The following is a 16386-nucleotide window of genomic DNA, read 5'->3' on the forward strand; positions in this document are numbered from 1 at the left end:
TGTAGGAGTTGGGATGTAATAAAATTGTACAAGGCATTGGTAAGGCCGAATTTGGAGTATTGTGTACAGTTCTGATCACCGAATTATTGGAAAGATATCAACAAAACAGAGAGAGTACCCAGAAGATATACTAGAATGTCACCTGGGTTTCAGCACCTAAGTTACAGAGAAAGGTTGAACAAGTTAGGTTTTTATTCTTTGGAGCGTAGAAGGTTGAGGGGGGACTTGATAGAAGTATTTAAAATTATGAGGGGGATAGATCGAGTTGACGTGGATAGGCTTTTTCCATTGAGAGTAGGGGGATTCAAACGAGGACATGATTTGAGAGTTGGGGCAAAAGTTTAAGGGTAACACGGTGGGGAATTTCTTTACTCAGAGAGTGGTAGCTGTGTGGTAGCTTCCAGTAAAAGTGGTAGAGACAAGTTCAATATTGTCATTTAAAGTAAAATTGAATAAGTATATGGATAGGAAAGGAATGGAGGGTTATGGGCTGAGTGTGGGCCAGTGGGACTAGGTGAGTGAAAGTGTTGGCGCGGACTAGAAGGGCCGAGATGGCCTGTTTCTGTGCTGTAATTGTTATATGATTATATAGAATTTGGCTGAGGAACTAAATGATTGCGAATATGAAGGATGCGGTGAAGCTTCAGGGGTTGTGGACAAGCTGAGTTGAAGGTCAGAGCATAGTTAATGAAATTGATTTGGAAAATGTATCTACTTTTATGTCTTTGGAAAGTGTAGTATTTGATTAAAAAAAAGTGAGCAATTGCATAGTGTTGACATTAGAGCAGATCTAGGCTTGTATATGTAGCTGAAGGTCAATGTGGAAGTGCACCAAGAGATTAGGAGTAAACAGTTTGTTAATTTTTATAAGTAGATTTCAAGATAGGAGTAAAGAAGCCTTACTACAATTGAAAACGGTTTTGTTGAGACAGCACCTGGAGTATTGTATACAAACTAAGTCAACTTAGTTATGAAATATCTGCAGTAAATGGCAAAGTGTTGAAAGGAAATACTTCAGTGTTGGCTGTCATCTTCCAAAGCTCTATAGATCCCTGTTGATTTGAGAGTGGCAGATACCACTCGCTGGTTAGGAAAGGAGGGGGAGAGCAGATAAGACTGCTTCTGGGAATGATGGATTTGCCTTCTGAGGTGAGTGTGTGGACTGGGACTGAATTCACTGGAGTTCAGAAAAGTGAAAAGCGATCTCGTCAAAACTTATAAATTTGTTGAAGAGCGTAATGAACTAAATGCAGAGAGGATCTTTTTCCTGGCTAAGGAGTTAAGTCTGGGGGCATATTTTCAGGATCAGTGGTTGGTCATTTAGAACTATGACGAGGAGGAATTGCCTCACCCAGGAGATGGTAAGCTCAGGGCTCTGGAGGCTTATTTGATATGTTCATTCAAAACACGTATCATCAACGCATCAACATGTATCAACACATATGATTTCTGGGCATTAAGGAAATCAAACGTTATGGGGATAGCTCTGCTTGACAATCATGTACAAGTTTCAAGGACTGTCTGGCACATCACATGTCACATTACATAATATTGCTAACCATTCCATTAGTCTAGGCATTCAATGAACCTGAGCAGCCTAACTGGATATTGGAATCAATTAGAGATGAAGACACCTATCAGGTGTAAGACCTCACAAATTTGCTGTGAACTGTCCTTTATCTGATAGAATGCAATGGGTGAAACAGCTTGTGCCTGTGTTTGACCCCTTTCCCTGTCTTGCTACTGCCATGAGGTGGGAGGTGTAAGAGTCAGGGATAGTTGTTGCCCAACAACCATTGGGTTTCTGGACTGGGATGGGTGGCTTCACTAGCCTCGGTATGAACTAACTCCACAGCCTGTATAATCATTTTCAGGGCTTCTCCTTTGTTATGTATGTTTTTCATGGATCTTATCTTCCTGTGAGAGCCTGCAAGAAAATGAATCTTAAGGCTGTATATGACATACATACTTTGATAATAAATTTACTTTGAAGTGAATTGATGGTCATTGGAAAATCTGCACTTTCCTCCATGGTACATTATAAGAGTTTTGAGCTCAGTAGAAGCAGTCTCTACATTTTTGTATCAATCATTTCTTTTCACCCCTTTTAAGAATTCTGAGAGATTTGTTAAGAATGATCGTCCCTTTGAAAATCCATACCAACTCCTTATGTGCAATTTTATCCTTAGCTTCAGGCTAATGTTTTAACACTGCAGATTGTAAACTGACTGGTATGTAATTATACAAATTAACTTGCTCTTCCTTTTTAAAGGTTGATATTATGCTGCCTACTTTCTCATTCTTCATTGCACATCCATTCATCAGTGGCATGCAATGCAAGACAATGACAATTTTCTTCCTCTATTTATCAATCTGGGATATATCCATTTGATCAATGGCAATATGTCTTCTAGACGATTATCTATATGATTATGATATTGAAGATATGCCCTAAGAATGCTCAGTATCCAAAATACATTCAGCTGGTTGCATTCTGCAGTAAATAATTGGTAAATTTGAGCATACGGGCTTAAGGAGGGCTCTCTGTGATTTTTATTACTGTAACAAAGGGACACAAGTTGCGTTGATATTGGAGAAGGAATGATAGAAGAACAATTCTGGGCAAATGGGATTAGTGTCAAATGGTCAGTCAGCATGAATATGATAGGTCAAACAGCCAAATACTTATTGTACGGCATAACATTTTACAATAAAGAAAGAAACTCAGTTAAATACAATAATAAAATGTGCTTTTGTTTCTTATTGAATAGGATTTGAAACCAGATTATGTTTCAAAAGCCGCACTTCAGGAAAACCTCAATTGTGAAAAAGTGTGTGAAAAGGTAAGACCTAAATAAATTTCCATATTGAGTTTATCCTTCCTTCTTGCCATTCATACTGCAATCAAATATTGAAGGAATTGCACCAAATTTAGAAATGGAAAAAATAAATCTTCACAAGCAACAGCTGGAGACTGTTTAAATTGAGAAATCTATTCTACAGATTAATGAAGAATAGTCTGACATTGTCATGCTCACACATCCATAGTTTGAAAACTATGTCAGACTCTTCTATTGTAGGCAGTACAGAGCCACCAGAGGGTAGCTCAGTGGTATGTAGGTAGAAAGGAGAAGCTCTTGAAATTCTCACTGTTTACCACAGACCTCATAGCATGTCGTAGCATCAGGTCAGATGTTGTCAGGACGCCCTCAGAGCAATGTTCTATATCCAGAAGTGTTCTTCTGATTCATCAGCGGCCTTCTTTTCATCAGAAAGATGGAGTGTGATGTTGGCTAATTATGCAATGTTCAATTCCACTGGTAACCTCTCAGCAAATAAAGCAGTTCATACAGAGAGGCACCAAACTATAGGCAGTGTTCAAGCATGGACTGAAAATTGCCAAGAAGCATTTGTCCCACAATAGTGCTGACCACGTCCAACAAGACTCTTGTCTTTGCTGAGTCCCCCACTATCACTATCGTTATCTGGGATGTTATCATTGACTAGTGACTAACTGGACTAATTAGATCAACAATGTTGCCACATGAATCTAGGAATTTTACTGTGAGTGATGCACCTCCAGATACCTCAAAGTCTTTCCACATGCAGAGCAAAAGTTACAAGCATGATGACGTACTCCCTCCTCCAGAATGAATGCAGCTCCAGCAACTAGACAAGCTTGACTATATATGGCTAAATGCTAGTTTGATAACCATTTCTTCTCCATAAATACTCACTGTCAAACCACCAGTGCAAGTGGCCACAGTGTGTTATTTACAAAAACAAACATAGCAGTCACTTGTGTAGAACTCTCCAGCAGAACTGCCCAAGCTCACAATCTACCATAAAAGAGGACAAAGGAGCACCACCACCTGTGGCTTTCCCCAGCTACTCTCACTGTCCTGATTTAGTTGTAGAATACACCTTCTGGGGCAACTTGGACACGTCTTCAGTGATGAACCTGGGGACGTAGGATATTTTGGGTCTTGAATCATCAGCCAACCTCACCCGGGCGACCCAGCCAGGGGTGATTAGCCCCCGACTTGTGTCCCAAGTGGCGCACTAATGCACTAATCACCCCTCCAGATCCATAGCCACTGCGAGGCCTTTTCAGCAGCCTCCAGAATGTTCTCGGTGGCTCTTCTGCACTGTAGTCCTTTGACTCCAAGGAGTTTAAGAGTCCGCTGTAATGAATGGCCAGCAAAGCCCCAGCACCCAACTTTGACTGGCTCACAGCGAGCTCTCCAGCCATTGCTCCAGCATTCTGCAGCAAGATCTGTGTATTTATCCCTCTTGCGCTCGTTGGCCTCTTCAATTTGGTCTTCCCAGGGGACTGTAAGTTCCAGCAGGACCACTTGCTTTGTAGACTCTGAAATTAACACTGTGTCCGGGCTCTGGAGTGGCTGCGATGATCTTTCGGAACTGGAGCTGCCTCCCTAGGTTGACTTTGAACTGCCAGTCTCGTACAGTAGCAAGAAACCCTCCCAAGGAGCTAGGCCGAAGTTGAGCCGTCTCGTCTGCTCTAATAAAGGTGATGGACTGTTTGGGAGTGTGCTGAGTTTTGCTGTCTTGAATCGCTGTGCTGATTGCTTCCGCCATAGACCTTAGGACTTGGTCACGGCGCCAGTAGTATTGCCCTTCCCCCAACACCTTTGGGCAGCAACTGAGGATATGCTCCAAAGTGCCCCTCTTCTGGCTCAGTTGGCATGCTGGAGTGTTTGGCATGCCCCACTTGTGCAGGTTGGCTGGGCTTGGGAGAACGTCATAGATTGCTTGGATGAGAAACTTAATGCACGGTGGTTCGGCTCTGTGGAGCTCTGTCCAGGTGAACTTGTGAGGTTCCGCATGCTCCCACCTAGTCCAGGCGCCTTGTTTGTACATGCCGACTATTTTGCTGTATCGTTCTTCCTCCACTTCTGCTCGTATATCGTCCTGATTTAGAATTATATTGGCAGTTCTTCATCAATGATTCTAATCCTGAAATTCTCCACTCAACACCACTAAAGAGTACCTTTACCAGAAAGGCTGTTGTGGTCCAGGAATGCCAATGAGAGTAATCCTAATAAATGAATGAATTAACGAAAACCTACTAACTGTCAACTCCAAACATTTGTAAAATAATGTTAGTTCCATGAGAAGTTCTCTGGCAGTAAGATGAAGCAGCAAATATCTGAGTAATTAATACAATGAGGACATGTAGCTTGGGGTTTCACCCTTAAAAGGACTTTGGAAGTTAAGAATTAAATGTTGGAAGAGTAACATTTTTCTTGAGTTGTGTTCTTTCTGTACTGCCAAATCAACTATGCTTCACCCTACCCTTTAAGTTGCTGATAGCTTTCTGTTTTCAGCTTTTCACAACTAAAATTGATGTGTAAATCTATGTTAGTGATATTGCACCTTGAATGCACTTCAATCTTAAAGAGTATGATCTGGTAAGGTCCTCAAGGTGGCTGTAGAGACTGAAACAGGATACACTTATTTTTGTGCAGTATGGGCAAGAGTAATTGAAAGCTGTGGTTAGTGGTTGAGTCTTTTGGTTGCTCAGTCTCCCCTTTCACAGTTACCTCTTTTTATCTACAGGACAGCAGGGTCATTCTCATGTAGCGCAGCTCCCTCTTGAATAGATCTCCTCCAAGTGTACAATCATCCTTTGCTCAACTGATTATTATACTTCTTGCTCATGTTGTTTCACATTTGGTTAATCAGAGGAAGTTCCGTTGACGAACAAGAGTTGACTATTAAGTTAGACAGCAACAGCATCTTGAAAATTTTATGCAGAAAACAGTACGTCCTTTGAGATTAGATGATGACTAATCCAAGGCAGAGAAAAATAAATCAGACTCTTGTTCAAAGAAGTGAATATAAGAAAGATTTAAGGAGTGGAGAATGGCAGATTAGGAGGGAATTACAAATACCTGATTGCAAATAATAGATCAAGACAGTTCAAAGCAGTGTAAATGTCTATGGAGATGAGAGAAAATAAACATAGAGTAGCATTTTAAATTTCTGAAAATTATGTAACATTACTGCTATACATCAATACAGGAAGGGGAATTGAGTAAGCAGGATATGGAACGGGATGTCGTAAGTGGCTGTAATTTAAATTGTGTGAAATTTACTAAGCTGGGGAGGGCAGTACTACAACAAGTCTACATTGAAAGCAATACCTGAAGCTCTTAATGGTGTTCATGATTTGGTATGCAGAGGTACCTTGAATTTAGAGTTCAAACTCATAGGACTAGATGCTCCAATCCCTTTGATAAGCAGATCCTAACTTGAGTCATAACATAGAGATCTTGAGGTGGGGCATGGTGGGTGGCAGATGCTTCCCAGGAGCCATCAGGTGGGCACCCCTCCTTCGTAGATGCTGCGTCAATTAAAGCTCACTACATCTCCAGAGGATTCCGCAGAGCGACCCAGCTTTCCACCTGCACCCCCCTTCACATCTGGCTACCCATGGGCCATCTTAGGGCCCAGCTGCCATCACTCCTCTTCATCCATAACCAGCGGCTGTTTCACTTGGCTACCTCTGAGAGTTCTTTTATACTCACCACTGGCCCTGGTCTCTGACTCCCAATCCCTTCAGCAATCTGACCATGAAAGTAGCCACAACTCTTTAGCAGCCAACTTCTACTGGGAAAATCTGCACCTTCCATCCATACTGCTTAGCACCTGCGGCCAGCTCAGCATATCTTGCATGCTTTTGCTCATACACCTTGCAGACTACATCTTCCCAAGGCACTCTGAGCGAGATTACTGCAGCCTTCAGAATGCTGGACCACAAGACCAAATCTGGTCTGAGGGTGGTAGTGGCAACCTCCCGAGGATATATTAGCCATTTATTAAGATTGACAGCCGTGTTCCAGTCACGAGCAGGCTCCAATATGCCTGAAACCAACTGTGTCACTGAGGGTGGCGCTGTCTGTCCTTGCTGGACAAAGGGGATGGTGGTTCAGTCATATGGAGCTTGGAGATGTATTCAGCCTTTGCTTCTCCACAATGAATGCCAAACATCTGAGGACCTGGTTGTGCTTCCACGTGCATGTATCTTCCTTGAGTGAGGATTACTTTGAAAGGTGAGAGGATGTGTTTGAGCTTTGCTGTTTTTCCAGAGTGGACCAGCTGGGTCTTCACCAAGCCATTGGGTCAGAATTTTGGGAATTGAGAGATCATCAATAACATTAATTTTGACATGAAGGAGATATAAAATTGGAACAGTGAATTGAATTCAGCTTATTAGCCTGGATTCCATGCTCCCTAATCTTGTTGACCAACTTATGCACACCTTTATTGAACATCTTCAGAAAATCCAAATGTACCATTCCACCCATGACATGTCCAAAGAATTCCAGTAGATTAGCCGAACACAATTTATCTTTTTTAAAAACCCATTGACTGCTCAGTTGTTTTATTCTTTCCTGCACACTTTTCTTAAGTGGGTAATTTTTTATTTTCTCACTCCCTCTTTCCTATTTAGTTGGGGCACATTTGATAGACTTCATGAGGGAAAGACGAGATAATTTTGTGGTATCCTGGATCAGCTTTACAGGTGAAAGTAGAATAAGAGGAGCATAGTAGCAAAAAAAATGATTGAAGGAGTAAATATGAAAAGACATCAGAGGTAAGCAATTGAGAAATAAACAATTGACAAATAGTAAGAGAGGATCAGAACATGGGAAGAATAGTAGAAGAGATAAATTGAACAGATATATATCCAGGTAATTCCATAACAGTTGAAGAGAGATAACAAAGATACATATTCTTTAGACTTAAAAGTTCGAAGTAAGTGTATTATTAAAGTATATAATTGTCACCATATGCAACCCTGAGATTAGTTTTCTTGTGGACATACACAGTAAATACATGAAATACAATAGAATCAATGAAAGACCATGCCCAACAGGACGAACAAACAGCCAATGTGCAGAAGATGACAAACTGGAAATACAGAACAGAAAATAATAATAACTAAATAAGCAATAAATATCAAACATGTGATGAGTCTTTGAAAATGAGTTCATAGGTTGTGTGAACAGTGAAAATGAGTGAAGTTATTCCCTCTGGTTCAAGAGCCTGATTGTTTAGCGGGTAACAACTGTTTCTGAACCTGGTGGTGAGTCCTGAGACTTCTGTACGTTCTTCCTGATGGGTGCTCATTTCCTGTGAAAGCATTACCCGTGATAGACTGGGCTGTATCCACTACTTTTTATCAGAATTCCCGTTCAAGGGCATCGGTGTTTCCATATCAAGCTGTGATGCAATCAGTCAATATACTCTGCACCATACATCTATGGTTTGTCAAAGTTCTAGATGTCATGCTGAATCTCTGCAAATTCCTAAGGAAGTAGAGGTGCTGCCGTTGTTCCTTGGTCACTCCACTTACGTGCTGAGCCCAGGACGGGTCCTCTGAAATAATAACACGAAAGGAAGTTAAAGTTGCTGACCCTCTCTATCTCTGATGCCCTGATGAGGATTAGCTCTTGAGCCTCCAGTTTCCTCAACCTGAAGTTGATAACTACCTCCATGGTCTTGCTGACATTGAGCTAGAGGCTGTTGTGGCACCACTCAGCCAGATTTTCAAACTCCCTCCTATATGCTGATTCATCAACACCTTTAATTCAGCCACCAATTGTGCTGTCAATATCAAATTTAAATATGGCATTGGAATCACAGGAAAGAGGTGCACTTTCTCTATTTTGGTCTGAGTGCAATGAGAGAACAACTGCACTGTGATAATGCAGCAAGGTGTGTTGTGACTTAATCTCGGTATACACCATACTCAGAATACAATTAACTTATAAAATCCTTTTGCATAAAAGTAACAGCCACCTCATTCGTTTTATATGAATATTTGTAATGAATGCTACGTCCATCAGCTCTGATGCACTGATGTATTTTTTGATAAGTGAAAGTATAATAATAATTCAAAAGTTTAATTCATCTGAGCTTCTCCAAATTGTGGAATAAGTTCATTTCTTTCCACTGTCATATCCAGTTAATTAACTATCAAACATTGTAATAGGATTGCTTGAAATCTAACTCAAACTAACTACATTGATCCTCATTTTCTGTACTTGTCATATTATTGTTTAATATTAAAACCTCTGTAGAAGGTTTTATAGCTGTTTCTGAACCAATAGCTACATTTAATGATAATTATTTATTGAAACAAATAAGCAAGTTAGTATTTCAGTTTTTGATCATCTCTAGTTGAAATCCCTCATAAAAAAACATATTTACTGAAATTATGCATAGAGTTACAGCTTTGAAAATGTTTCCTACAAGTAAGATGCATGAATTTATGCATTTTCGGTTTCTGCTGTCAACCTCGAGTGGCACATGTAGAGATCATTGCTATGGGTACTCTGCAAGCACTCTACAGGTAGTCCCTGAGTTACGAACGTTCAACTTACGGACAACTCATACTTACAAACTGAAGAAGGAGAATGCCGTCCGCCATTTTAAGTCAGATTGCGACGCCGTCCGCCATTTTAAGTCGGATCGCGACACTGTCTGCCACTTTAAGTTGTTGATGTTGACACTGTGAGTGTTTAACTTTGTATTTGGCTTAAATTTTTCTTAGTAAATTCACCCTGACCCCCCCCCATTCCAGTCGGCTGGTGGCTCAATGAGATCTTGATTCAATCCAGTGACTCCTGTACCATCCGTGCTGGGTTGATGTCGAGCTCGCAACTTGACCTCGTTTAAAAAAAACACTGCCACCTCCAGTTTAAATTCCCATGCAGAATATTGTGGAGGATCAAATACCCAAACCCAGCACAGCCCCCACTTGTCCCATTTAACCTGTCTCAGTGCGGACTCGGGAATTCAGTGCGGTGGTCCTTAGAGCCCAGCAGACTTCGGAAGCCGGCAGTGCTCGAGACCTGCCACCCGCAGTGTTTCTGTTCCATTGACAGGAAGCGATGGCAATTGAAAATAAAGTGGGAATAATGAAGCGTTTGGAAAGAGGTGAAACACCATTGGTCATTGGAAAATCGTTAGGCTACAGTCAGTCAACGATCGGAATAATTTTAAGGGATAATGGATAAAGTGAGAATAATGAAGCATGCGAAAGGCACTGCCCCAGTGAAAGCTACAATTATTACTAAGCAGCGCAGTGGTTTAATTATTGGAATACATATGTTTCTTAAGTGTTTGATATGCATAGAAAGGTAAAATATATACTATAAAATAGACAGAGTGGACAGCCAGCGCCTCTTCCCCAGGACACCACTGCTCAGTACAAGAGGACATGGCTTTAAGGTAAGGGGAGGGAAGTTCAAGGGGGATATTAGAGGAAGGTTTTTCACTCAGAGTGATTGGTGCGTGGAATGCACTGCCTGAGTCAGTGGTGGAGGCAGATACACTAGTGAGGTTTAAGAGACTACCAGGCAGGTATATGGAGGAATTTAAGGTGGGGGTTTAAATGTGAGGCAGGGTTTGAGGTTTGGCACAGCATTGTGGGCTGAGGGGCCTATAATGTGCTGTACTATTCTATGTTCTATATACTAAGACAAATGTTTGACTGACTGACACTAAATAATACCGGATGTACTTGTTCCAACTTACGTACAAATCCGACTTAAAGACAGACTCAGGAACAGAACTCATACATAACCTGGGGTCTGCCTGCTTAAAAAGCAGGTATTCCTCATATGACAGAAATTTGATCCCGACCCATGCTAGTTCAAGTTTATTGTCATGCACACCATATACATGAATACAGTCAAATGAAACAACATTCCTCTGGGGTCAAGGTGCAATACACAGTCACACACATCTCACAGTACATATAGCAGAAAATATACAGTTACAAATAAATTATTAGTAAAAAAGTAATGATATAGACGAAGTCCTTGAGTGTCATGGATGGTGCATGACCTGGAGCCATGTTTCTGCAAGAACAGTCCACAGCAGTTTCTCATCACACAGTGCAGTCACAGATGAAGGTAATCCAGTTTATCTCCCACTGATCAAACACTGGAGAGCATTACTTTATGGAGGAGCCAGTCTCTAATTCAGCATGAAATCTGCCTCATCCCTCTGGTGCTCCTCCCCCTTCCCCTTCTACCATGGTCTTCTATCCTCTTATCAGATTCCACCTCCTTCAGCTCTTTATCTCTTTAACCAATCAGCTTCCACTTCCCAGCCCTATACATCACTATCTCCTCCCTCCCCCCTCCCAGTTTCATGTTTCACTTGCCACCTTGAACTTATTACTCTCCTTCCCCACCTTCTTACTCTGGCTTCTTCCTTTCCTTTCCAGTCCTGATGAAGGGTCTCTGCCCCACTGATGCTTCCTGGCTTCTGGAGTTCCTCCAGCTTTTTGCTTTCGATTTCTAGCATCTGTCAGATTTTCTTGGATTTGGAACTCTGGAACATGTTGGCACACAAACTACAGCTAGCCATTTTTTCCATGTGGAATGGTCTGCAAGCCATCGCCACAATTCAGTCTATTAATTCAGTGCCAAGACTGTCATGCTAAATCTCTGATCATTAACAAAGCAAGACACAAACCATCAGATCTATTACATCGTTTGTTTTCAGAATGTCCTCACTAAACTGGAGGTAGTGTTGTTAGGAAAAATAGAAAAGTAATCGAAACCAGTTTCGGGCATTAAGCAAGTTAATAATAAGTGCCTGTAACGCCTTGATGGAATATTCAGCCCTATATCAAATTTTACGTTTTTCTTATAGTCTGCTTCATGGCACAGTTACATTGTCACACACATTTGATGATAATTTCTCTTAAGTGCTATTAATTTCTTTGAAATTACCAGTATAATAAGTTGTCACCAAGGAAATTCAAAGTTTATGACAGGCTGTCACATTTTTACAGGTGATAATTGTAGTGATGTTAATGGTTTAGTACCTAGGACTGATTTATTTTTATGTCATCTGGTCAGCAAAGTTCCATTTTGGATGCTAAATTTAGTAAGTCTTTCACCCTTTCAGAAGTGGTAAACAGCCCTAAAATGATCATAACCATAAATCAACAGCACAATTCTGGCTAGCCAAGTTATCATTATGAGAGTCCCATCCCATCCTACTTCTTAAATACTCAACATGCTGGTTTATTTAGAACGACTGCAGATTGTTGACAATCAACATCTATTTCTTATTTATGAGGTTGAAACTTTTTTCATGGGGTTTAGGATTCCCTTAAGCATGAGGGCTTGTGCAGTATGAAACTTAACTGTAAATCTGTAATTAATTACAATAGCGATAGACCACAGTGTAACACACAATTCATGTACTATAGAAATAGCTTGATAATTATCATGAAAAAATCTAATATATATATACAATTGGCCCTCCTTAGTCGCGGGGGATTGGTTCCAGGATCCCCCGTGGACACCAAAAAACGCGGACGCTCAAGTCCCTTATTTAACCTGTCTCAGTGTGGGTGGACTTTAGGACCCGGGAGAGCTTGAGACAGCTGCTGCTGAATCCGTAGTGTTTCTGTTCCGTTGACAGAAAACAATCATGATTGAAAATAAAGTGGAAATAATAAGGCAATCGGAAAGAGGTGAAACACCATCGGTGATTGGAAAAGTGTTAGGCTACAGTTGGACAACGATTGGAACAATTTTAAAGGATAAAGTGAGAATAATGAGCATGTGTAAGACCCTGCCCCGATGAAAGCTCCAATTATTACTAAGCAACTCAGTCGTTTAATTATTGAAATACATACGTTTCTTAAGTGTTTTATATGCATAGAAAGGTAAAATATATACTATATACTAAGATGAACGTTTGGCTAATTGACGCTAAATAATACCGGATGTATCTGTTCCGACTTACTTATAATACCCAATACAAAGTAAATGCTATGTAATTAGTTGCTATACTGCATAGTTTAGAGAATAATGACAAGAAAAAAAAGTCTGTACATGCTCAAGTAACAAGTGCTGGAGAGATAAATTCCAGGTTTTCCCGATCCGCGGGTGGTTGAATCCATGCATGCGGAACCTGCGGATAAGGAGGGCCGACTGTATTTACATTAGCTATGAATTCTGACAAGTTGGGGTAGTTATCTGTTTCTTAATATAGATATTTTCCTCAAGCACAATGATCCAGAAAGACTATTGATAGCACTATAGTAATCAATCATAAACAGGATGGAAGCTTTTTAAATTTAAACTCTATTTTTCAATGGAATATGTGTGTTTGACGTACATTAAAATACTGTTTTATCCTAAATCAAGTCTTGTCTGTGTACTATATTTATGAGAGTGACTTGATGTAAAATGACAGATTTATGGTAATATGTAATAAAGCAAAAATATAGTTTATTTTACACAACCCTTGTGTTTTGTAAGCTGTTACAATCACAGTAGCAATTTAATATATTCAGAGAAGTATCTTCTAGGATTATTTAGGCCATAAAGCATCCAGCGGTCGGTAACCAGTCTTCTTAAGAGTTATGCTGTGGTTGCTCATCTTAGTACTGATGTTATGTGCCATTTCAGTTTCCTACAGTGTGCTCCTGATTTTCTGTTTCAATTACTCCATTTCTTTTGTAATGAAATTTAGTACAAGATATTTTCATGGTTCCCTATAACATTTGTTTTCCGCTTAAGCACTTTCATTTGACTTCTCTTTCTTTGTTTTTTTCACCTTTCAGACCAGGTTCTTGGATTAATTATTTTTGATTTAATAATTCCAATATTTTTAAAAAGGAATAATCAATTTGTTCATTTACAGTTAATTGCTGTTGTAGAAATACAACAAACCTTGTTCTTTATTCTGGATTTTTGACTGATATACCATCTGTAATGTCCTTTGATTTTATCTAATATTCTTGCTGATGTCTAATGAAGACAATCCATGTGTCTTCAATGCTCTGATACTCAATGAAGTGACCATTCTGCATTTCCAACTCTGTACAATGTCATTCAGTTAACTTTTTGATTTTTGGATCCAGTAAAGCATAGACAAACAATATCTTCATCTGACATATGATTGTTCAAATGATGACAATCACATTACCTCATGCCAACAACATCACTTCTACTCCATTTTTTAATGGGGTCAAGTTAACTCAATTACAAAGAATAGATGTTCTAATGAAAGAACATCAAAACTGAAATATTTATTCTGTTTCTCACATTGTGGTTGCTGCCTAACCTATTGAGTTCCAGCAGTTTTTATTATCATTTTCAACATCCAATATCTACTATTTTACTATCATTTGGGGTCTCTAATACCTAGTATATCTGCAATATTCAAATTCTTGCAAGCTAAAGCATAGGAAGTTCAAAGTCAAAATATTTGGAGAAAATGAAGTTTGATGGGAATAAATAAGATACTCAGATTTTTTTTTGTAATTTATTTTTTATTGAAGTTCATCTTCAAACATTTCCATAAGATGTATTTCAGACGTGTGTGTGTGTGTGTATCTATATATATATCTATATCTATCATATAATCGTATATATCACAAATCTCCACAAAGTACTTATCTGAGGTATGCACTTATAGAAAAGAGTGGAAAGAAAAAACAAGCAAAAGGAAAGAACTTTGTACAAGTAGGGAGTGATCTTTTTTTTTAACAACTGATTCATTGACTTTTGAGAATAAAATCAGGCCTATGACGCATTTTGTAGTTAAACCATTTTTCCCCAGTATGAATCAAATTGTTCCAGCTTATGGTTAACATATGCTGTTATCTTCTGCATTTTGTAAATGTCCGTTGTAATTTCCATCCATGTATTTAAAGTTGAGCTCTCGTGTGATAACCATTTCTAAGAGTCTTTTTACCAGCCACCAACAATATATTCATTAAATATTTATCTCTTTTCAACCATTCTTGAGGTATATATCCAAAATACTCTCTAAGAGAATAACAGTTCTTTGCAACATTATGAAAGAAGGAACACTGTTCAGCTTTGAAATGCTTAAAGATAAACACTTATTAGAAAAACAAGATTTTTATCAGTATTTACAGATGCGACAATATGTTAATAAGACGCTTAAAAATGTAACCAAGGCAAATACATGCTTGATAGAGCTCTTTAGAAAAGCATATAATTCAGATAATGGTAGTAGAATCATTTCAAGCATGTATAAGGGGGTGTCAAATCTTAAAACACATTGAACTTCATACATTAAAACAAAATGGGAGAAGGAAGGAGGGATAATTATATCTGAGGAAGAATGGACAATAATATGGAGGTATCAATGGAAGTGTACCAGTTCACAGAAATGGAGGGAGTTTGGATGGGAAAACTTGATAAGATATTTTATTACACCCTCTCAGAAATCCCATTATGATAGTAACCTCCCTGTTTGCTGGAGAAATTGTGGAAATCAAAATGCAAATCATTATCATATTTTTTGGGACTGCCCTGTTATCAAAAACTATTGGATGGTACACAATGCCCTACAAGACATCTTTAAATGTGAAATACCCTCAAAGAGATAATTCAGTATGTTTTCCCAACTTTAATATTTTCCTGATATACTTCTGTCAATATTTGAAACAGTAAATGTGCTGCATAGGTTTGCCCTTCTGAATTGCATCTATTGACTAAAGATCAGTACAAGTGCTGCATCATATACTATTTAACAGCACAACTGCATAGAAGTCTGTAATGAAAAGGGTGTCACAAAGTACATATGGCATTATGTAGCGCCTTTAATGTGGTTAAAAAAAATTAAAGAGCATTAATCAAACAAAACTTCATAGATACATTCCAATACATGATGAAAAGAAGTTTTGAAGAGCATTTAAAAGCAGAAAATGGTGTAAATGATACAGTATAAAGTGTTTATGAAAGACATTCTTCAGCAGTGAAGCAAAGACCACTTGGTGGATTTATTAAACTTGAAAGGATTTGAAAACAAGAATGAAAAAGGATAAAGTCATGGGGTTGCTTAATCAGGAATCATTGCAGGTCAGCAAGTACAGAGTGAGCCTTTTAATGCAAGTTATGAGATGCACAACTGTGTCATATTTCCCCACATTTACAGAGAACAGAACAGAGGAGGTTCCTCAGAATTTTATTGGAATAGTTGTCTAAAATTTTTATTAATACTAGTTGATCTACAGTGGCATTCCACATGGGGGGGGGGGGGGTTCAGGATGTGGCCATTCTTTTATGCGTCTTAACAATGGTGAGACCCAAAGGCTTCTCAATTTACTGAATGGACCGAACTGCTGATTTGGAAAAGGCAAAGGGTGGAGATGTGTATTTCATGATAAACCCTCAGTGGTACTACGCTGGGCCAATGTACCCCTACTCTACTTGCTTTACACTTATGACTGTGTGGCTAAGCGCAGGTCCAATGGCAAGTTTGCTGACAGCAGCACGGTCATAGGCTGAATCAAAGGTGGTGATGAATCAGCATATAGGAGGGAGATTGAACATCTGGCTGAGTAGT

General features: G+C 39.3%; 1 protein-coding gene across 5 annotated transcripts in view; it reads left to right on the forward strand.

The window, feature by feature from the left end:
- Positions 1 to 16386, forward strand: part of srfbp1 (serum response factor binding protein 1) — a 195306-nt gene that overhangs the window by 140781 nt on the left and 38139 nt on the right. For all 5 annotated transcript variants that reach the window (XM_059969637.1, XM_059969642.1, XM_059969639.1 and 2 more), the window contains one exon: positions 2772 to 2843. In XM_059969637.1, the coding sequence (XP_059825620.1) occupies positions 2772 to 2843 (72 nt within the window). The remainder of the gene's footprint in view (positions 1 to 2771; positions 2844 to 16386) is intronic.

Source organism: Hypanus sabinus, chromosome 5 (genome assembly GCF_030144855.1).
Source record: "Hypanus sabinus isolate sHypSab1 chromosome 5, sHypSab1.hap1, whole genome shotgun sequence".
Classification (NCBI taxonomy): Eukaryota; Metazoa; Chordata; class Chondrichthyes; order Myliobatiformes; family Dasyatidae; genus Hypanus; species Hypanus sabinus.